At 44.4% G+C, this 22,530-nt stretch overlaps 1 protein-coding gene across 6 annotated transcripts in view; it reads right to left on the reverse strand.

The window, feature by feature from the left end:
- The window catches only part of SHANK2 (SH3 and multiple ankyrin repeat domains 2), a 703,363-nt gene that overhangs the window by 573,148 nt on the left and 107,685 nt on the right, over window positions 1-22,530 (reverse strand). For all 6 annotated transcript variants that reach the window (XM_059722745.1, XM_059722744.1, XM_059722747.1 and 3 more), the window contains one exon: window positions 5,636-5,839. In XM_059722745.1, the coding sequence (XP_059578728.1) occupies window positions 5,636-5,839 (204 nt within the window). The remainder of the gene's footprint in view (window positions 1-5,635; window positions 5,840-22,530) is intronic.

Consider the following 22,530-nt stretch of genomic DNA (forward strand, 5'->3'; position numbering starts at 1 on the left):
GCTGAGAAATCACAGGTCATTACACAGCGATACATATTTACCACTGATCTAAAACACCACAATTTACATCTAATTAGAATGCTAAATATCTCTCCTCTGTGATTAATTGGTTTTGATGTCAAACATATTTTTAGACACAGACTTTTTTCCCCTCCTCTCTTCTCCGAGGATCAGATTTTGCCATTTATGACACCTCAATATATAGGACTCACCCTGGCCCAAAAGGACCATTAGGGAGATTGTGCTCTTTGTCTATGAAGATGCATAATCTGCTTTAACCTGATGGATAAAGCAGGTCATTAGTGTCTAGTGTGCCAACCCATCTCTGAATACTAGTGCATAGGTGACAGAGCTATGATCTTATCTCCTTTCCCACAAGCAGTGTGCCAAACCTACTAACTGAGGGCTCCTATACACGTGCAGGGAACCAGCTCTGACATACTAGAAATTCAGTGCGCTGAAGCATGGAAATAAATGCACTCCAAAAGACTCCGGCGTCATGTGTATCAGTGCCCCTGTGCCAAAAAATGGTGGCTAGGTGCTTTGAACTAAAGCTCGTTCGATGAGTTTTAGTTCAAAGCACCCCCAAGCATGAGGGATGCCAATACATGTGACGCTCAAGTACTTTTACTTAGCGTGGCTCACTAATTAAAGCACCCCCTCCCCCCCACACTGCCTCCTGGAGCATGTGTTAAAATGCTCATAAGCTTTTTGCACAACTATGCAAGGGGAGAGAGGATGAAGCTTCCTGTGTGCCCCAGCAAGACAGCCCCTCACTTCTGGGCCCAGAACATCTCTAAATTATGTCTGAGGTACTTTAAAAATGTGGACTCTTTGTCACAATCAAGTTTGAATTTGAATAAAGGGTTAACAGTCAATTAAGGGGGTTTGCCCTCTTCTTCAGAGACCAGTAGCCTGTGTGCTTGGGCAGAGGTTGGGGCTTAGTCAGGATACTGATACTAAGGTGTTGTTGGCACATTTGACTTCGTAAAGGTGTTACTTTGTGTCTGATAACCTCTGTGGTGTTGCAAAATCCAACTAAATTTCCTTGGAAGGGATTGATATTTGCAATGCTTATCTGCATTCCTAAGGAACCCTTATCTGAATTCCTAAGGACTGTTTTTCCTAAAAGTAAGGCTAATGTTAATTAATACACTTTAAATTGCCTAATTTGGACTGCCCTAGTCTGTATTGACGTTAATAGTCATTCAGTGAGGATTAGTTAATTTGGACTGGAGCCAATTTTAATTTGGTCTACAGGCATCCATATGTATAATCGGTTATAGTGACGGCTGTAGTCCAGATTAAACCTAGAAAACCGTAATATCTATAAATGACTCTTTTCACCTTTCTTTTTCATGGTATTTCTTTCCTATTAAGATCCTCCAGGAGCTACTGTTCATGCTCTGAACAAGCCACAGTTTTCTCTGAACAGGTAATTAATTATATGTTGTGAACAGAGACAAAAATAGATCTCTGTTTACTAGGTGGAACTTGACAGGGTTCAATGTGTTTGCTGGATAGAGAAACCTGAAGACCAGCATTTCAGTAGAACACTCTCATTCCTTTCGTGGCAACTTTACTAGTTTATTGCACTGAGTGGACAAACATGCCTTATGACAAGCAGAAGGCACCAGTAACACAGAATTCTATAGCACGTGTATTTTGAAAAAAAGAGTAAACTTGAACATTGTGGTTACTTATTTTGCTCGTGGCTAAAGTACAGATGAGTGACTGACTCAGAATTACGCTGGTAGAATAAAGAGGACTCTAAACTGTCTCTTTCTTAACCAGGGTCTTCTCTTGTTTCCAATGCTTTTACACAGCTGTAAATCTAGTGACTTCAGACCTGCAAATTCTATGGGATTTTTTTCAGTAAATTAATGATATTTTTAGGAAAATCTGATCAACATATCTGACACAGACACCTAATAGATAATGTACTGGCCTTGTAAACCAGGAATCATGGGGTCACAACCCATCTGGAGTGAAAAGAAAATAGATTCTGACATCTTTTCAAAATAATCTTGCCTGAAAAAATCATGGCATCCCCTTAATGGGAGGTTTTCAATGCTGGATAGGTGTCTAAAGCTGGGCTGCTTTAAGAGCAGCAAATCCTGAATCTATGCAGGGAGTTAGATCAGATGACCCTGGGACTCCCTTTGCACTCTAATACCACATCCACACAAGCACAGATGTTTGCATCCCCAGGGACAAGCAGCAGCAGCACACCCTGTGCCGCTGCTGCTTGTCCCCAGGGAATGCCTGTGCTGTGTGCCCTCTGACATGTAGCAGGTTACGCCAGGTGGGGTAGGGAAGACTGGGGCCAGCACTGTGCTGGTCCTAGCAGCCTTACCTGGGTTCCTGGGGGCAATCTGGGGCTGCAAAAGTGGCAAGCCTGCAGCTCAGAACCTGGCCAGAAGCCAAAGAGTGGCTCCTGGTGGCTAGGTTCTGGCTTTGGGCAGTGCGTGCTGCCCCCAAGAGTGTCACCCCGCTTTTTTGGGGGTGGGTTTTTCTGACTCTGGGATCTCCCGGGGTCACTTCCCCCCCCCCCCCCCCCCAACCTGTACTGCTACCTTGCAGCACAGAGAAAAACTGAATGTGCAGTGTGTGGCACTGCAACCATGTCAGTGGTGCCATGCTCATTTGGACATGACCTAAGATTCTGTATTGGTTGGAAGCAGGAGGAAAGATTCCTTACCAAATCAGAGTGGCACATGTAAATTACTTAATAGTCTCAATAATAAACATGTTGAAGTAATCTGTTTTCCTAACTTCTCTAAACTTCTCTCAGGTTTTGGGCACAGGTGCCATCAAGCACGCCTCACTGCTCCATTAGGCTTGCCTTCTAAATTGGAAACAATGTAGCTGCATTCACACAGCACTTCAGGCAGGTTAATTACTAGTAGCATTGCCAAGTGACAGTGCCAATTAGTGTACCCCTGTGCTAATCAGCTTGCCCATAGAGCCATGCAGACACCACTTTCAGTTTAGGAGGCAGTCAGCATGGAGCAGTGAGTGCTGCTGTCAAGCTCAGTAAATTTACTATAATAGACATGGACTTAGATAAATTCCCAGCAAATATCTTCCCCCCCTTCCCCCCCGCCCAAGTTGCTCCTTCTTAAATTTCTAATTGTATCCTATTTAAATTTGGAATTTGCTATAAGAATACCTTGGGCTACCCTACAATACGGTCTGGAGACCAAACACTTTTGCAGGGGAAAATATTTGGGTTTGGACTTTCCTGAAAGCTGTTTTAAGACTATTGCTATTTTTCTTAACCTCACTGGTTCAGGGATGTCTCAAATAATAGGAAAATGTTTAAAAAAATCAGCACAAGAGCTGACAAGAAGAATCTGGCATGAATAAAGATTGGAAATTAAAAGTTATTTAGCCATCAAAGAAAAGAGGTCCTAGAATAGACATCCAGTAGGAAAAGCTGGAACAAGAAATATAATGGATTTTAAGGTGCGAAGCCCATGAAAGCTACTGTATGACATTGGTGCCCGTGCTAGCAGAGGCTGGCCATGGTCCACGTTCTAGGACAATCTGAACATGCAATTCTAACAAATTCCTTTCCTTTGGTAGCACCCTTCTCTATCCTGCTCTGTTCCTGAGGCACACTGAAGAGGGTTTTGGGGAATTTTTTTTTACTAGGACACTTGTAGCTGTGATACATAAGAGAGATTAAAGTGGATATTTTTGATCTTTTTGATAAATGGTTGCTTGCTAATGCAGAGGACTTGACTCAACAGCTCATAAGTCCTTTGATGTTCTGTGATTCCTTTTACCATTTTGGAAATTAAATGATGATTAAAACACAGGTGGGAGAAGCAAGAACTCCTTCATCAGCTAGATTTGGCTTGGACTTTCTATAAGTTCTGCTACAAGAGTCTTTTCCTCAACTGAAAAAGCCCATGTATCAAAAACGGCAGTTAAACACATAAGGAATTACTTTCATTGGGGATAAAATATCAGCCCCTTCAGTTCTCTCATCCTTCAAGAAGACTATGTCATTTTCCTAACATAATTTAGCTTAGTTCATGCCTGCTCTTGGCTGCCAGAAAACTGTATTTTCCAGCAGCCAATCCTTACTGAGACACAGAAGATTTCCAGCTCACCTGCTAACTGAAACTCCAGTCTGAGCTGTGAAATATAGTTACCACCTTGAGCTTCTCTACCACATCAGAAACTGCTATCCTGAACCATCTCTCTCTACCTCATGGACCGTGAATCCTGTTCCAAAGGAAGTCTTCTGAAGAATATCCTGGGACTGGGTCAGAGGCTTCTTTCACCACCACTAAAGGTATTCTTGCACTGTGATGGGCAGGGTGTTCAGTTACTAAAGCTGTGAGAAATTTTGGCAGTGGTTGCATTTCGGAGGTGCTTCGGGCCATTTTGGCACCTGAAACACCGAATCCAAATCGAAACAGAAGACTCCAAAACAGCTCCGAACTGAATCAGAAGGCTCTGAAATGTTTCAGAAATGTTTCGGAGAATTTCATCGGAGCTGGGCTTCCAGAGAAACAAAAACTAAGAGGGAAGGAAGGACTGCTCTAATATTGACATCTAGCTCCCAGTTCGATTCTCCAGCTCTCTGATCATCTCCCCAGCTCTTCCCAGGGAGCGCAGGCCCCCAGTCTGCATGTGGGGTTTCAGCAGGCTGCCGATGAGCGCCAGGAAGACTGCAATACTGCCACTGGCCCCAACCTACAGCAGCAGCCTCCTGAAACCCCGTGCACAGACTGGGGGTCTGCACCCACTGGGAACAGCTGAAAAAATGATCAGAGGGCTGGGGAATCAAACTGGGAGCTGGGGAATCCCTGCCACTCAACCTGACTCTGCAGGGAACAGAGATCCACACCAGGGTCTCCCCCTCCCCCGGATGAGCCACCCACAGCCCCATCCTGCTCCCCTCTGGGGTCCTGCAGCCCCCGGCCCCAAGCTCTGTCCGGCTAGGTAGGGATGTATGAAGCTACCCTTGTAGCCCATTCGAAACAGATTCAGCTGAAACGAAACAGGACAGTGATCTAAAACACCGAAATGAATCACTATTCTCCGAAATGGCTGAATCCGAAAACAAATCAAAACACAGCCGTTTCGCACAGCCCTATAGTTACATCCTCAAGGAAATAACCCTCCCTTTAGCCACACTTACTCATTCCCACTCCATGTGCATCAACCCTGAAAAAGAAGTGGTGAGAATGCATGGGGCACTGCAAGCCACCACTCTTGAGCACGCCGGAAAGCCAGGTCCCAAATGTGGTGCCAGGCATGCTACCACTGCATACTCACCACATCAGTTCCAGGGTTGACATGACTGGACCAGGAACAGGATGACTGAGGCTTATTTTCTTGGCAGCGTAACCAAGGGTCCAACTACTACCATCACTCCTGAAGAGCTGATACACAGAAAATCATCAAACCTGATCCTGAAACTCTTATGTCAGAAATGCATGCAATAGCCTCGCTGAAGCTCTTACTTGTGTAATCTAGCTTTGAGATCACTGCTTCCTGATTGCAATTCAAATCCATTTCAGATTCTTCAAATAAGTCTATTGGATATATCATACAACAAGTATAAATGTTTCAAATATCAACTTCTATAAAAAATAATACAATTCTATTAAAATACCTCTAAGGAGGGAACACCTTTATTCACTGGTTGTGGATATTCCCTAAGAAGTCGTTCCTCATCCAAAAACTTCCCATCTCTTCCATTGCTTGCAGGCTGGAACAGCCCATAATTCAAGACATCTTTCAAACTCTGATTCAAAGTACACAAAATTCGCTGTTTTGCTACCCACACTGAAGATTCAGGATTAAATCGAATGCACTTCTGTAAAGACAAGGGGAAAAAAACAAGTTATAAAACATGTAAGAAATTCTAAAGATCATTTGAAAGTTATAAAAATCCATCAAAGGAATGTTTGGAGTGCATGCAAAAAGCATGTATGTAAATACAAGTTAAATACAGATCCAAGAAGAAACATGCCAGCATATAACATTTTTTAAATTGTTTAGTCGAAAAACAGTAGGTACAACTTCTTTAAATACTCCATTTTCATGCACTCAACCTTTTTAGACAAAAAGAAAGAGAAGGAAATTTATAACCTGGGCTCAAAATAACTGAGATCAGCTAAAATACATTAAACAAATTAAACTGGTACTTGTCAGCACCTACCTGCATAGGAGACTGTAAATCTCCATTTAATTAAATTCCAAGACAAAAGTGCATTAACAAGGAGATTAGATTTCAGACATTCAAACACAAAAGCACCATAAAACAAAAGGGCATCCAGAATTCTTTCACAAACTTTAAAAATAATCTCTTTTTTCCATAAATAGGATCCTGTTTTGCTTCACCTCTTCCTTGGCAAACCCAGTAAAAGGCACTATATAGGGGTCCTGAGGCAACCCCTAGGTTCGGCGGTGTTCTGGTAACCAGTGTGGCCCCAGGAATAATTTACACTGAAATTACAGTATCTTGTGGCCTACGAGTGGCACTGCCCAGAATCCCATGAGTGTTATGTGCAGGGGTCCTATCATTTCTCACCTCGACGGGTCTCTCCTACTCCCTGCGTTGTCTTGCAAAGACCCTGACATAGGGCTGTTATGGCAGCTTTACGACATTCTTCCAGTATGGGAATTTTTTCTAAAAGTGCTAAGGGACTTTTTCCACTGCTGAATATTTCTTCAGCAACATAAAAGTGGCTGTGCTGAAGCCATGCATGGGAAAAAAAATCTCACCATAATACTTCAGTTAATTCACTCACAGGCAAACGGATGTAAGATACCAAAACACACATAACAACCTTAACTCTGACCACAATAACATGAGCTTAATTTATTAATGTGTGTCAGTAACTCCTGATTAGGCCAGGTCTATGGGCTTACCAATTGCATTCTTCATTTTGCAGTTCTACATATAGATAATGAGAACAGAAAAGTAAAGAAAAATAAAAAATGACACCTTTATGGAAAAGAAAATTACTTTCCTTAATCTCATGAGTCTTGTCTTAACTTAAGCTGTTTCAATAGCATGCTTCTCTGCAGTATTGTTATGTTATGTATCTTTCTCAGTTCTCTGGAGATATGTGTATAAAAAACTGATAGCTTGACAATACATTATGCAGTATTTGATTACATTATGCAGTATTGACAATACATTATGCAGTATTGACACTTCTTGACAATACATTATGCAGTTCTGAAAGTGCAAACCTTTGATTTCATATATCTAGAACGTTTGGATAACAAATTTGAATGTGAACAAGTCAACATTGTATGGCTTTTTTTTTTTGTTAGGCCACTTTCTACATTTGATAACAAGATTCCTATCAGCAAAAATAGTCTCAGATTCTGAAAAACACTATAGATTTTCAAGTTTGTTTAACAGGGCATTCCAAGTTAGCTCCTCCTCAGTGTATTTGACCTCTTGAAAAACGAGGCAAGAGCCATGTCTAGCTTTGTCTATTATTTGCATTACAGTTGTAGACTGCAGTCAATGGCAGATATCATGACCTGCTCACAAACTCCAGTGGAGAGGACTGCAGTCAACATTTTTCTCCAATCCTGCTAATTACTTTTCAAATTAAAGTTCAGTAGACATTTATAATGAGGTATCCTTTACCCATGCTCGTTGCCTATCAAGAAACTGCATCACTGAGCTGTCACAGTAATATCACGCAAATGTCCATTTACTGAATGAATGTGGAAGATTCATTAACACTGGGTTAAATGCAGCTCTAAAATGCTTTGTTTGGTGCATGGATCATTAGGCATCCCATCTCAGTTTATTTCTCTCTGTTACTGGCACAAACTGCACCAGTTTTAGACGTGGCTTAAGCACTTACAGGGCAAGTTTTTGGATACCTAGGGGCTCTATGAAGAGACAGGGAATAATGGAAGGCAAAAAGGGATAACGCTGTAGTCAAGAACTTTACAAGATGCCTGAGAGTAGGGAATAGGGAGAAAGAAAGGCAGACTCTGTGAGACAAATCTCTCCCTCTCTGATGCTGAATTCCCTTGGCCTCAGTTCTCACCATGCTTCATTGTTCTTCATGCTCAACTCTTTTGAATCTCTCTCCCATTTTGACATCCATCCTGTCAATACCTGAACTTATCTCATCCTCAACCTACTTGCTCTGCTGACCCCATCCCTTCTCTCATCTCCCTTGTGCATGAATGACTGACACCTCCCAAGACTAGAGGGCACCATTTGTAGGTGGCAGCGTTGGCAGCAAGTGGCAAGCAGGGACTGCCCACAGATGCTGGCAACGGGTCAGGGGGGTGAGCAGTGAGTGGGGACCACTCACAGATGCCAGCAGTAATGTCGGCAGCAAGGGGGTGGGGAGTGACGAGCAGGGACCACCCACAGATGCTTGTGGTGACATCGGTGGCGGGGGGGTGGGGTGGCGAGCAGCAACCTCCTGCAGAAGGCAGCAGTGGCCAATTTCAGGGGGGGCACGTGCCTCCTCATGAGTCACCTATGCCCTTTTGACAGCTCTCATCACCTAAACTACTTTTCTCCTTATCCTCTTTCCCTCTTTTATAGTTATTTCCCCCTAAACACCATCTTCTGCAGAAATCATAGTACCAAAGTGACTTCCTCTGCTATATAAGTTTAATCTCTCCAACTTCACTTCTACCATTTTCCTAGCTAAACAACTCTGCATCTCCAAGTGAACTGAAATACCCTAATCAGATTCATCCTTTTACAACTTGGTATACGTACACTGCAGTCCTGGTCCCAGTCCTTGAGACAGCAGTCTACTATAGACACTTGTATTTTTCATAGAATTAAAAAAATAATAGAAAATTAGGGTTGGAAGGGACCTCAGTAGGTCATCGAGTCCAATCTCCTGCTCAAAGCAGGACCATCCCAGACTAGGTCATCTCAACCAAGGCTTTGTCTAGCTGGGTCTTAAAAACCTCCAAGGACAGAGATTCCACAACCTCTCTGGGTAACCTGTTCCAGTGCTTTACTAATCTCCTAGTGAGACAGTTTTTCCCAATATCTAACAACCTTCCCTTGTTGCAACTTGAGACCATTGCTCTTTGTTCTGTCATCTGCCACCACTGAGAACAGTCTAGCTCCCTCTTCTTTGAAACCCCTGGGTCTTAAAAACCTTCAAGGATGGAGATTCCACAACCTCTGGGTAACCTGGTCCAGTGTTTTACTACCTGCTTAGTGAGAATTTTTTTCTGAATATCTAACCTAAACTTCCCTTGTTGCAACGTGAGGCCATTGCTCCTTGTTCTGTCATGTGCCACCACTGGGAACAGTCTAGCTCCATCCTCTTTGCAAAACCACCCTTTAAGGAGTTGAAGGCTGCTATTGAATCACCTTTCAGTCTTCTCTTCTGTAGACAAAATAAGCCCAGTTCCCTCAGCCAATCCTCAGAACTCATGTGCCCAAGCTATTTAATTATTTTGGATGACCTCCGCTAGACTCTCTCCACTTTGTCCACATCCTTTCTGTAGTGGGGGGGCCCAAAAGTGAACACAATACTCCAGATGTGGCCTCAATAGTGCTGAATAGAAGGGAATAATCACCTCCCTTGATCTGCTGCCAACACTCCTACCAATGCAGCCCAGTATGCTATTAGTCTTCTTGGCAACAAGATCACACTGTTGACTCATATTCAGCTTATTGTCCTCTGTAACATAGTTTCATAGTAGCTAGGGTCAGGAGGGACCTGAACAGATCATCTAGCCTGACCCCCTGCCACAGGCAGGAATGAATGCTGGGTTCACAAGACCCCAGACAGGTGATCATCCAATCTCCTCTTGAATTTGCCCAAGGTAGGGGCAAGGACCATTTCCCTGGGAAGCTGGTTCCAGATTTTGGCCACCCTACCTGTAAAAAAATGCCTTCTGATCTCTAGCCTAAACCTATTCTCTATCAGCTTATTACCATTGTTCCTCATCACCCCAGGTGGTGCTGGGGAGAAAAGGGCTCTACCTATTTGCTGTTGATCTCCCCTGATGAGTTTGTAGGCAGCCACCAGGTCCCCCCTCAGCCTCCTCTTGCTAAGGCTGAACAGGTTCAGGTCCCTCAGTCTCTCCTCATAGGGCCTGTCCTGCTGCCCTCTCACCAAGCGGGTGGCCCTCCTCTGAACCCTCTCCAGGCTGGCCACATCCCTTTTGAAGTATGGCACCCAAAACTAGATGCAGTACTCCAACTGAGGCCTGACCAAAGTCGCATAGAGGGGGAGTATCACCTCTCTGGACCGGCCTGAGATGCACATTTGGATGCATGACAAGGTATGGCTGGCCTTGCTGGCTGCGGTCTGGCATGGGTGGCTCATGGATCTTGGAGTCATTATTGACTCCAAGATCCCTTTCCGCCTCTGTGCTTTCAAGAGGGGAACTCCCCAGCCTGTATGTATGCTGTGGATTCCTTCTCCCAAGGTGCAGCACCCTGCATTTGTCTACGTTGAACCCCATCCTATTCTCATCTGCCCACTTTTGTAGCCTGTCTAAATTTAGTTGCAGTCTCTCTCTCCCATCAAGTGTGTCCACCTAGCCCCGCATCTTAGTGTCATCAGCAAACTTGGACCGCGTGCCTTCCACCCCCTCGTCCAAGTCGCTGATGAAGATGTTAAACAGTGCAGGCCTGAGGACCGAGCCCTGGGGTACCCCACTGCTCACATCTCACCAGGTTGAGTACGACCCGTACATCACTACTCTCTGGGTGTGCCCCATTAGCCAATTTTTTACCCATCCAACTGTGTAGGCATCAATGCCACAGTCACTTAATTTATTGATGAGGATGGGGTAAGAAACAGTGTCAAAGGCCTTCTTAAAGGCTAGCAAGACTACGTCCATGGCGACACCATCATCCAAGGATGGTAATCCCCAGGTCCTTTTCTGCAGAACTTCTGCCTACCCTCATGGTTCACAACCTTTTTTTTCCATGCCCCGCTACTGGGAGTGGAGTGCAGCGGCGTGGGCCCAGGGGTGGGGGAGCTCACAGCACATGGCACAGCTCATCTTTTCTGCATGGCACAACTGGCAATGCACCCGCAACACTCATTTGGGTCACAACCCGGGGTTGGGAACTGCTGGCCTAGCTAGTCAGTCCTAGGCTGTACAGGTGCGTGGAATTCTTCTGTCCTAAGTGCAGGACTTAGCACTTAACCTTATTAAGCCTCATGAAATTTCTTTTGGTCCAATCCTCCAATTTGTCTAGGTCACTCTGAATCCTAACCCTACCCTTCAGTGTATCTATTACTCCCTCCAGCTTGGTGTCATCTGCAAACTTGCTGAGGGTGCAGTCTATGCCATCTTCCAGGTCATTGATGAAAATAGTGAACAAAACCGGCCCCAGGACGGACCCCTGGGGCACTGCACTTCATACCAGCTGCCAACTTGACTTGGAGCTATTAACTACTACCCTCTAAGCTTGATGATCCAGTCAGTTTTCTATCCACCTTATAATCCATTCATCCAACCTGTACTTCCTTAGCTTGCCTGTGAAAATGTTTTGGGAGACTATCAAAAGCCTTGCTAAAATCAAGGTATACCACATCCACTGGTCTCCCTGCATCCACAGAGCCAGTCATCTCGTCATAGAATGCAGTCAGGTTGGCTAGGCATGACTTGCCCTTGCTGAATCCATGCTGACTCGTCCTAATCACCACCTTCTCCTCCAGGTGCTTAGAAATGGTTTCCTTGAGGACCTGCTCCATAACTTTTCCACCAACTGAGGTGAGGCCGACTGGTCTGTAGTTTTCAGGATCCTCTTTTTATTCTTTCTTAAATATAGGCACTATTTTTCCCTTTTTCAATCATGCAGGACCTCTCCCAAACAACATGAATTTCCAAAGATGATGGCCAGCAGCTCTGCAATCACATCAGCCAACTCCCTCAGCACCCTCTGGTGCATCCCATCCGGCTCCATGGACTTGTATATGTCCAGCTTTTCTAAATAGTCCCTAACTTTGTCTTTCACCACAGTTGGCTGCTCACCTCCTTCCCAGACTGCATTGCCAGGTGCAATAGTTTGGGTGCTGACCTTGCCTGTGAAGACTGAGGTGAAAAAGGCATTGAGTACATCAGCCTTTTCTGCATCCTCTATGACAAGGCTGCCTCCTCCATTCAGTAAGGGACTCACACTTTCCCTGAACCACTTCTCGTTACTGATATACTTGTAGAAACCCTTCTTGTTACCCTTCACATCCCTTGCTCAGCATTCCAGAGTTTCATAGTAGTTTGGGGTCAGGAGGGACCTGAACAGATCATGTAGTCTGACCCCCCGTCACTGGCAGGAGCACACGCTGGGATCACACGACCCCGGACAGGTGTTCGTCCAACCTCTTTTTGAATTTACCCAAGGTATGAGCGGGGACCACTTCCCTAGGAAGTTGGTTCCACCACCCTAACAGTGAAATAGTGCCTCCTAATGTCTAACCTGAACCTATTCTCCAGCAGCTTCTGGCCAGTGTTCCTCATCAACCCCAGGTGCTGCTGGGGGGAATAGGGTCCTTCCAAGCTCATCTTCTGCCATCTTCTGCTAGTCTTCCTGCACATCAGGATGGTTTGTTCCTGCATTCTCAGTAAGGTTTCTTTAAAATACAGCCAGCTCTCCTGCACTCCCCTCCCCCTCAGACTGGCTTCCCAGAGGATCCTGTTCATGAGTTCCTTAAACCAGCTTTTCACATGGATTTGCAGCTCTTGCTTTTCCATACTGCCATGGCCAGACTGCTACTTGTACATTAGCTATTTATGTTTCAAACTTACATTTAAAATACACTTTGACTCGCTCCTCAAACACTTGTCTGTTCCTATCATTATTGTTCTCCTGCACAGATTCTTCCTAATCAACTTCCAACAAAAAAGAATAAAACACAATGTGATCATGGTATAAACTTCTTGCTCCTCTTTGTTTGCTAGTCCTTCCCCTACACCAGCTCTCACCTCCTTCTTCACTAACATAGATACATAATTTCTCTTTCTTTATTTAATCCCTACTTGTCCCAATGGCCTCATCCCATTCTTAATCTCCCTCATGACAGCTTTGATCTCCTTCCTTACTTTCCCCCTTAACCTCTCACTCGGTTATGATTGCATACCTATCACATTTTTTCAAATTCAAGACAAGGTTCCTCCCCCTACTTGATGAAAAAGGCCCTTGTCTTAGATTTGAGTATGGGGGAGGGGAGGAGGATAGAAGGGGGAAGTTAGGGAAAGGCAGGCAGCTGATGCAGTTCTGACTCCACTCCTGACCTAGGGTGTTGGAGTCAGAGCTGCAGCAGCCACCTGCCCCCCAACCCCCACCCCACCACCTGCCCCCCACAGCCTCTACCTCCCACACCCTGCACCTCAGTTGCTACCATTTATCCTTCACAGCTCCAGCTCAGGCTCCAGCCCTGCTCTGGCCCTGGAACATATGGCTGCCTTAGTACAGGCCCCACCATGCAGCCACACTGGCAGTGTTGGCAGCTCCAAATCTAGGGCCAGGGCTGCAGCTGCCACCACTACAACCACTGCTCCATGGCCAGGCCAGGATTAAAGTGACCATATGCTCCATGTCCCAGGCCAGAGCAAAACCAGACCCCAAGCCTGAGCTAAGGAGTTAAGTGACAGGGGGGAGTACAGGTGGCAGAAAGGGTCATGCAGAGAGGTCCAGGAACTGTTACAGGGGGGTAGGTGGTAGGGAGCACAGGCACTGGGGGGGGGGGGGGGGGGGAGGGAAAAACAGCAGAGAAGAAGCAGGCAAAACGAGTCCGGCCACTTGACTCCCCTATTCCCTGCCTCCCCACTACTGCTTTCCCTACTTTAATGGTGGGGGGACAAATTTCAGATAACCCTCCAATAGGTACTGTATTTACTCAGATCCAAGATGAGGTTTGCTTCCCCGACACAACATGGGGAAAATAGCCCTTCGTCTTTAATGTGAGTACAGTAGGCAGCTGCCATAGCTCTGGCTCTGGCCCTAGGCTGGGGTTAGGGTTGGAGTTAGACTTGCACCTGCTGCCTGCCCCCACCCTTCTGCCACTGCTTCCCCACCAGAGTCCACACCAGAGCTGCCACCACCACCACCACCAACACCACCACCACTACTGGTTCAGGCTGGGGCCACAGCAAACATGTGCATCATGCCCCAGACTGAAGCAGGGCAAGAACCTGCTGGACTAAGGGTAAGTTGTTGGGGAGGCTGAGGCTGTGGTGGTAAGGGGAGGGACAGGCCAAGCAGGGGGGCAGGCACTGATGGGAGGGCACGTGCCAGGGGATGCAGGCATGAGGAGGGCAAGTACCAAGGGGGAAAATAGGCAGGGATCAGGGAGGCAACACCGTCTGCCCACTGCTTGCCTGCCCCCTGCCACTGCTTTCCCTGCTACAGCAGTGGAGGGGACAAATTTAAGATAACCCTCCAATAATCAGATTCTACACATGGAAAATTATAGCAAATTTATAAATTCTTCATGTATAGAATCTAATTACTGAGGAGTCATCTTAAATTCAAAGTGACTTTGGATTCAGGTAAATGTGGCACTTTACTTTCTCCCAAAAAACACACCTGACCTTATCTCCCTCTAGAAACTGCTCCATTTCTCTTCTACCTTTCACATCTAAGCTCACTGAATATAAATGTCACATCTACAATTAATTGGTGGAGTTCCTCACCTCCAGTTTCACCCCATACCTGTTCTAATTTAGTCTCCCCCACATCACACTCAATTGAAACTATCCCCACAAAACTCTCTGCTGAGTTATTCTCACATGCATTTGCTTTTGAGAGTTGAATATTCAAGTCAAACTAAGTGTACACACAAACTGAGGAAGGTGTACTTTCCCCTAATAGGTTAAATAAATCAGAATGCAGGCCAAAAATGGGATATATTTATTTCTTCATTATTAAATTAAATCAATACCAAAATCACATTTCAGGAAGGAGTGTCTCCTCACTCTCAGGTGTTGGGACTAACAATACTGAGATTGAACAATACCAACTTTAAAACTATAAGTCATAGTCACTAAGTACAGTCAGCTGATGTGTGTGAAAGACCAAGGTTGTATTGACCTTTTTTGAAGTGTCATCTCTTCACTAGAAACTGGGTTTGATAAAATCAGTTTGTAATGCAATAAAACAATATTTTCATTTCTGATGCTGTTAGCACAATAAGCATGAGTGACTTTAAGAACATTTCCAGGACAAAATACATAAAACATCAGAGAAATTACTCCTCAACACATCAAACAGCTCCCCTTATCCCTGAGGACTCAGAGCATGTTATTGGTAGACCTGCTAGAATATGTATGCTCCAAATAAGAGAGTTTCATAGTTCTACATTCAAATGGTTCCAAGCCAGCAGACACATGTAACTAAGAGGTGCAATGAGCAGACTGGAAACAATTTTTAGCAATAGCAAGGTATCGAAATGTTATGGAAAAAGAAAACTAAGTGCTTCTTACTGTTCCTATAGTGCTCCTCAAATAAATGTGCATGAATTATCCTGAGCAATGAAGTCTCCAGCACTAACCCTACAAAAATAACATCAAGTAACATGAACATATGAGGAATGATTTATGAACACTGTAAATAATGGTGCACTTCTTCTAATTCCTGAGAGATCTGGCTCACAATGACAGCTTGCTAAATGAAACTTTAAATGTTTCTTTTTGTAGCGTACTTCAAAAAAAATTCTTCTTATGAAACATATTACACACTGGCGCTAGCTCCATTATGAAAGATTTCACCTTCAGCTTTTTTAGTATATTCTGATTCATACAAGTCCATGGGGCCAGATGGGCTGCACCAGAGGGTGCTGAGGGAGTAGTCTGATGTGACTGCAGAGCTGCTGGCCATCATCTTTGACAATTCATGGTGATTGAGAGAGGTCCTGGATGACTGGAAAAGGGCAAAGATAGTGCCCATATTTAAGAAAGAAAAAAAGGAGGATCCTGGAAACTACAGACCAGTCACCCTCACCTCAGTTGTTGGAAAAGTCATGGAGCAGGTCCTCAAGGAAACCACTTCTAAGCACCTGGAGGAGAAGGTGGTGATTAGGACGAGTCAGCATGAATTCAGCAAGGGCAAGTCATGCCTGGCCAACCTGACTGCATTCTATGATGAGATGACTGGCTCTGTGGATGCAGAGAGACCAGTGGATGTGGTATACCTTGATTTTAGCAAGGCTTTTGATACAGTCTCCCAAAATGTTCTCACAGGCAAGCTAAGGAAGTACGGGTTGGATGAATGGACTATAAGATGGATAGAAAACTGACTGGATCATCAAGCTTAGAGGGTAGTAGTTAATAGCTCCATGTCAAGTTGGCAGCTGGTATGAAGTGCAGTGCCCCAGGGGTCCATCCTGGGGCCGGTTTTGTTCACTATCTTCATCAATGTCCTAGAAGATGGCATAGACTGCACCCTCAGCAAGTTTGCAGATGACACCAAGCTAGAGGGAGTAATAGATACACTGAAGGGTAGGGTTAGGATTCAGAGTGACCTAGACAAACTGGAGGATTGGAACAAAAGACATCTCATGAGGTTCAACAATGATAAGTACAAAGTCCTGCACTTAGGACAGAAAAATCCCATGCACCAGTATAGCCTGGGAACTGACTGGCTAGGCAGAAGTTCTGCAGATAAGAACCTGGGGGCTATAGAAGATAATAAGCTGAATATGAGTGAACAGTGTACCCTTGTTGCTAAGAAGGCTAACAGCATACTGGGCTGCACTGGTAGGAGTGCTGGCAGCAGATCAAGAGAAGTGATTATTCCCCTCTATTCAGCACTGGTGAGACCACATCTGGAGTACTGTGTTCCATTTTGGGCATCCCACTACAGAAAGGACGTTGACAAATTGGAGAGAGTCCAGTGGAGGGCAACCACAATAATTAAGGAGCTGGGGCACATGAGTTCTGAGGATTGGCTGAGGTGAACTGGGCTTATTTAGTCCAGAGAAGACTGAGAGGGGATTTAATAGCACCCTTCAACTACCTGAAGGGTGGTTTCCAAAGAGGATGAAGCTAGACTGTTCCCAGTGGTGGCAGATGACAGAACAAGGAGCAATGGTTTCAAGTTGTAGTAAGGGAAGTTTAGGTTAGATATTCAGTAAAAAATTCTCACTGGGAAGGTAGTAAAACACAGGAACAGGTTACCCAAATGTTGTGGAATCTCCATCCTGGGAGGTTTTTAAGACCCAACTAGAGAAAGCCTTGGTTAAGAAAATCTAGTTGGGGATGGTCCTGCTCTGGCTTTTAGTAGTATTTTCAGTATACCTCAGATGATGTTTGATTAAATCAAGCCAGACCCACAGAATCCTGTGGCCCTTCTCAGTGCTGCCCGCCACACAAACCTGTGTGAGAAGAGCACACAGGTATACAGTGTGCAGAAGCTTCCTCTATAACCTCTTTATTGATGCATATATATGCATGAACACACACACACACACACACACACACACACACACACACACCGAATGTAAACACTAGCCATGAAGCATCTTTTGTGCCCTCTCTTTACCAAAGTGGATTTCAGTCGCGCACACACACGCGTGAGCACACATACACACACACACACACACATATATGTATATAATGCACACTGGTCATATGTGTGTGTGCGCAAGTGTATGCATTTTATATACATATATATATGTATGTATGTATGTATGTATGTATGTATGTATCTATGCACACACACACACACACACACAGACATAAAAGTACACACACACGCACACTATATCCTAGCATTCAACTTCATATAATCTGAATCTTTTTCTACTAAATCTCAGCACTTTATTTTCTATTTCTGAATCGTCTACTCTATCCCTCGTTTTTCATATTTCAGAAATATTTTTTAATTAGGATCTGTATCTCAATTGGGCATAACATGTAATTATTTTTCTAAGCTTAAAATTACTTTAAAGTAAACTATGTAGAATTCAGGTCTGAGGAGGTGCACTGGGAATGCTATCTTAATTCATATCCTAAGTATAAATTATTACACTAATATCTAAAAGAGCATTCTACAATATTGTTTTGTCATACATGAATGATCATACATCTCCTTGCAAAGAGAAAGATGGGACACTATGCAAACTGTTCAGTGACTGAAGCTTCAAGAGACTACTTCAATAAAACATAAAATAACCAGGCAAATGTAAATTTCAGCCTTGCTTTCAACAGAAACAAAGCAAAATGGGTCACGCAGCAAAAGGTTCTAACCTCATTAGGAGATGCTGTACATTAAAAAGAGAAACAGCAAAACAGAACTGAAAGCAGATGTCAGGTAAAAACAGACATTTTACTACTCAGAAGCATTGGCTGGAAGGATATGTTGGCTGAAAGCAACATATAAAAGACGTCATGTGTCTATATTCAATTTGTTGGCCAAATCCTGAAGCTCTCATTAAGTGCATACAAGCTAGGGACAGAAATTACAGATAAATGTAAGTGATTGGAAACTCATCTCGACCTATAATGGAAGATAAGTTCAGTGCAGATAGACTGGTTTCAAACTGGCCAAACCCAGTTTAAGATAGGCCTGGATGAATGTAGGAGTGAAGAGAGTAAATAGTGAGGAGATCTGGGACAGAAGTTCGATAGACCCGTCTAACCTAAACTGATTAAATCTAAATTTGAAAAATACTTAAATCTACCTGAAATCATTGTCATGTATCATATAGAATAAATATGAAATGACAGTGGTCTGACATGCAATCACCATTTTATTGGGAGAGCTGTAAGAAGGTACAACACATTCTTTTTTTCTTGTTTTGCTCATAAATAATCCAAACCAAATTTGAACTAGACAGACCCTTTATTTTACACCTCATCATCATGCATTTCATACACGCCACACCACAGAGCTAGATTTGAATACAAAAGGTTCGGGCAGTCTCTAGCATCTACAACCTCAGTGGTCTTGAACTGCATTCACAGATAATTTCTTCTCTGAGAAAAGAGCATTGCTGGTCCTACAACACAAGGCACACCATACATAAACAGATGTCAAACTACATTTCAAACAAGCAAGATTTAACTTCACTTTAGAATTCTTTAACTGTAAATCCTCAAAGCCTCTTCACTATATATTAAAAACACTTTTCTCTGTAAAGTATTTCCCAAGATGCATCATAATTCAGATTAATAGTAGACAGCTTCCTATTTAAAATATTTTCCAGTTGGCTTTTCCTGTAATTAAAATGTTTTTTACTCCTCTTCTATTTATCAGGCCTTATGATCTGTAACAAACAGTAGCATGGGGTGGAGCCAGGCACCTGGGACACAGGAAGTGCAATGAATTCTGGTGGCTGTGCAATCACAATTGCAAGCATGTGACTGTAAACAATAGTTGCTTTTTTCTGCTCCCCCAACCCCTAAGTCAGCATCTGAGGTAATTGCTCCATATGCCCTGTCCTAGTTATACCACTGCTAACAATCACTTTTCTCAACCAAGGCCCACCTGTTTGAACACTGCTTTCTTGCTGCAGGTTGGCTAAGAGAAGATTCTTTTGTTGTGTAGCATCTGGCAAACTGTGCTGTCCTATATCAGGATCTATGTCTAATCACCTTCAAATACCACTCTTAAAACATTCCTGTTACTACTGTCAATCTTTCATATCAGGATACCTTTTACCCTACACACCTACAGTTGACACAAGTCAAAGGTCCACCCTAAGCATAGGAGTCTATCCAGCTAGAGTAGTTAAGGCACACCAATATCCACAATGAACAGTACCTACCGACTAGCATGGTCAGACCATATATAGGGCTCTAACACCCAAATAACCAGGTAGGGCATGTCCAGACAAGTGTGGACATGTGGTATGTGGCAACACAGACCCATCTACGGTGCAGCATACTGCATATGCTGCATGTGCACACTGCAAATTATACACCAGGGGGGTTGCCACCAGGAGATCCTGGTCTTAAAAATCCTGCACCATAAAAAAAGCAGGGTGGTGCACATGGTGGCAGCATGCACTGCTAGAAACTGGAGCCTGATTGGCTGGTGCTATACTCCAGCAGCCAGCCAGACTCCATGCTGCCAGATTGCCACGGCTGTAGACCCCAGAGGCCTTCAGGACCCCAGGTCAGTCTTCTCCTACCCCAGCCAGGGCAACGTGCCACACACCAGAGCATGCGTGCACAGGTGTTTGTTTGTCCCCAAAGAAATGCACATTTCTGCTCTTGAGGACATGCCCGTACTTATTTACAACTGTGTTAACCTTCAGCACAAGTCCAGAGTGAGGCTCAAAATCACAATTCTAGAACCAAAGCAAGACAAGGTAATTGTTCTGCCATCAACTCCCTAATACAATTATAGCAGAAGGGCCAAATTCTCTCTTCAGATACCATTTTTCAGCCTCAAGCTCTAGAACACTATTAAAAACACAAGAAAACAAAAATCCCCACCTCCCTCTGTGCTCTTGATGACAAAATGTTCTTTAAAGACATTTTTCATAGCAATCAAAAAACAACAAGAAGCCCTGCCCAAGCTATTCACAATCTTTTGCAGTCTTATAACCACGTCTATTAGCAGATGCATGACCAACAGATTGAGGGAGGTGATGCTCCCCCTCTATGCCGCATTGGTCAGGCCACAGTTGCAGTACTGTGTCCAGTTTTGGGTGTTGCACTTCAAGATGGACACGGAGGATCTGGAGAGGTTCAGAGGAGGACCACTCGCATGATTAGTGGTCTCCGTGAAAGACCCTACAAGGAGAGATTGAGAGATCTTGATCTCTTCAGCCTATACAAAAGACAGCTAAGAGGTGACCTTGTAGCCGCCTATAAATTTATCAGGGGAGGACAGCAGGGAATTGGGGATGCGCTGTTTACCAGAGCGCCCCAGGGAGTAACTAGGAATAATGGGTGCAAACTAGTGGAGAGTAGATTTAGGTTGGACATTAGGAAGACATTTTTTTACAATAAGGGTGGCCAGAGTCTGGAATGGGCTTCCAAGAAAGGTGGCCCTATCACCTAACTTGGAGGTCTTCAAGAGGAGGCTTGACAATCACTTGGCTGGGATCGTCTGACTTTGATCCTCTTTCCTGCCAGGGGATCAGACACGATGATCCATTGGGTTGTTCCGACTCTATAATCTATGAATCTATGATCCATTCTGCAAGCATATTTATGTAAATAATAAGCAAACTTTATAGACAGAGAAGATGGTTTGATAGGCAAGGTACTAAACTAGTACTCTACAGATCAGTTGAATTTATTCTAGCTCTGCTTCCAAATTTGAGCTCTTAAACTCACTTTACATATTTACATGCCTCAGCAATTTGTTGGTAAATTGAAGAGAACAGTATTTTCCTAACTGAACATGGTTTTTGTCAGAGGCTGAAGACGTTGGAAGTAATGAACAGGTTTTAAGATAATCGCATTGGGATCAAAACAATTTAAAGAAACTCAGCATGAGTTAACTTACACCATTAACTACTTATCAGCTTTGAGCAGTAGTTTTTTCTTTAATTATGCAAGATCTGCAATCTTTGAGTTAATTATCAGTTACATATCTCATTAGTAAAGAAAAGCTAAATTAATGTGTCTGATAATCTTTCTGAAAGACATTTTATTGAACTAACTGAATAGCTGGGAGAAATATCAGACAAGCTTCCCTCAAAGTGTTATAACTCAAAGAAAACACTTTACAAGACTAATAAAGCTAGAGGAGAAAGCTCCTAGATCACAACACAACAGGCATGTCTACATGTGTAATTAATGGGCCTGAATTTTCTGTGCAGAAATCTTCTGCACAGAAAATTCAGGCACATTAAACTGAGCCTGGGCACCGTCACAGAGCACTCAGGGGCTCTGTGCCTGAAGAGGGGAAAACTGTTAGAGAAGGAGCCCTAGCAGTGGCTAAGGAGTGCAGCTGCGGGTTGCCGCGGCAACCAGGGAAGGTCAGCTGACCAGAGGGGGCAGGGCCTGGCCCTTATAAAGCCCAAGGGGCTGAGCCCAGGGCCAGCAGCCAGAGAGGCAGGAGCTCTCTAAGGCAGAAGGTGAGGAAAAGCCTGACCGCAGCGACAGCTTATAGCAGCTCAGAGGCTTGAGCAATGTTGTTTTAACCAGACAGCTTCCATTTATGTTATATCCCAGGGGCTTGTGTTTTGTTGTTGTTTAAACCGGTGGCTTGGGTGAGACTATTGGGGGTTGGAGGAGGCCTCATAGGGACCCACAGGGGTGTGGGCCCTAGCGCCAGTGAGGGCGCAGTATTCTCATAGGAGACCCGCAGTACCGTGGGAATCCAGGCACCAGTAGGGGTGCAGCACACGGGGGGACAGACCCCAGCTTCAGAGAGGGGGCAGTATTATTAGGAAGCCCAGCGTGGGCATAGCAAGCCCCAGAGAGGGGGCAGTACTGTTAGGAAGCCCAGCGTGGGCACAGAGCCCCAGAGAAGGGGCAGTATTGTTAGGAAGCCCAGGCTGGGCATAGCAAGCCCCAGAGAGGGGACAGTCACTTTTAAGGGGTCCAAGTTGGACACGGTGAGCCTCAGACAGGGGGCAGCATTTTGCAAGGCCCAGGTGGGGGCACGGCGAGCCCCAGAGGGGTGGGGCG

The sequence above is a fragment of the Alligator mississippiensis genome, chromosome 2, assembly GCF_030867095.1.
Source record: "Alligator mississippiensis isolate rAllMis1 chromosome 2, rAllMis1, whole genome shotgun sequence".
In the NCBI taxonomy this organism is placed as follows: domain Eukaryota; kingdom Metazoa; phylum Chordata; order Crocodylia; family Alligatoridae; genus Alligator; species Alligator mississippiensis.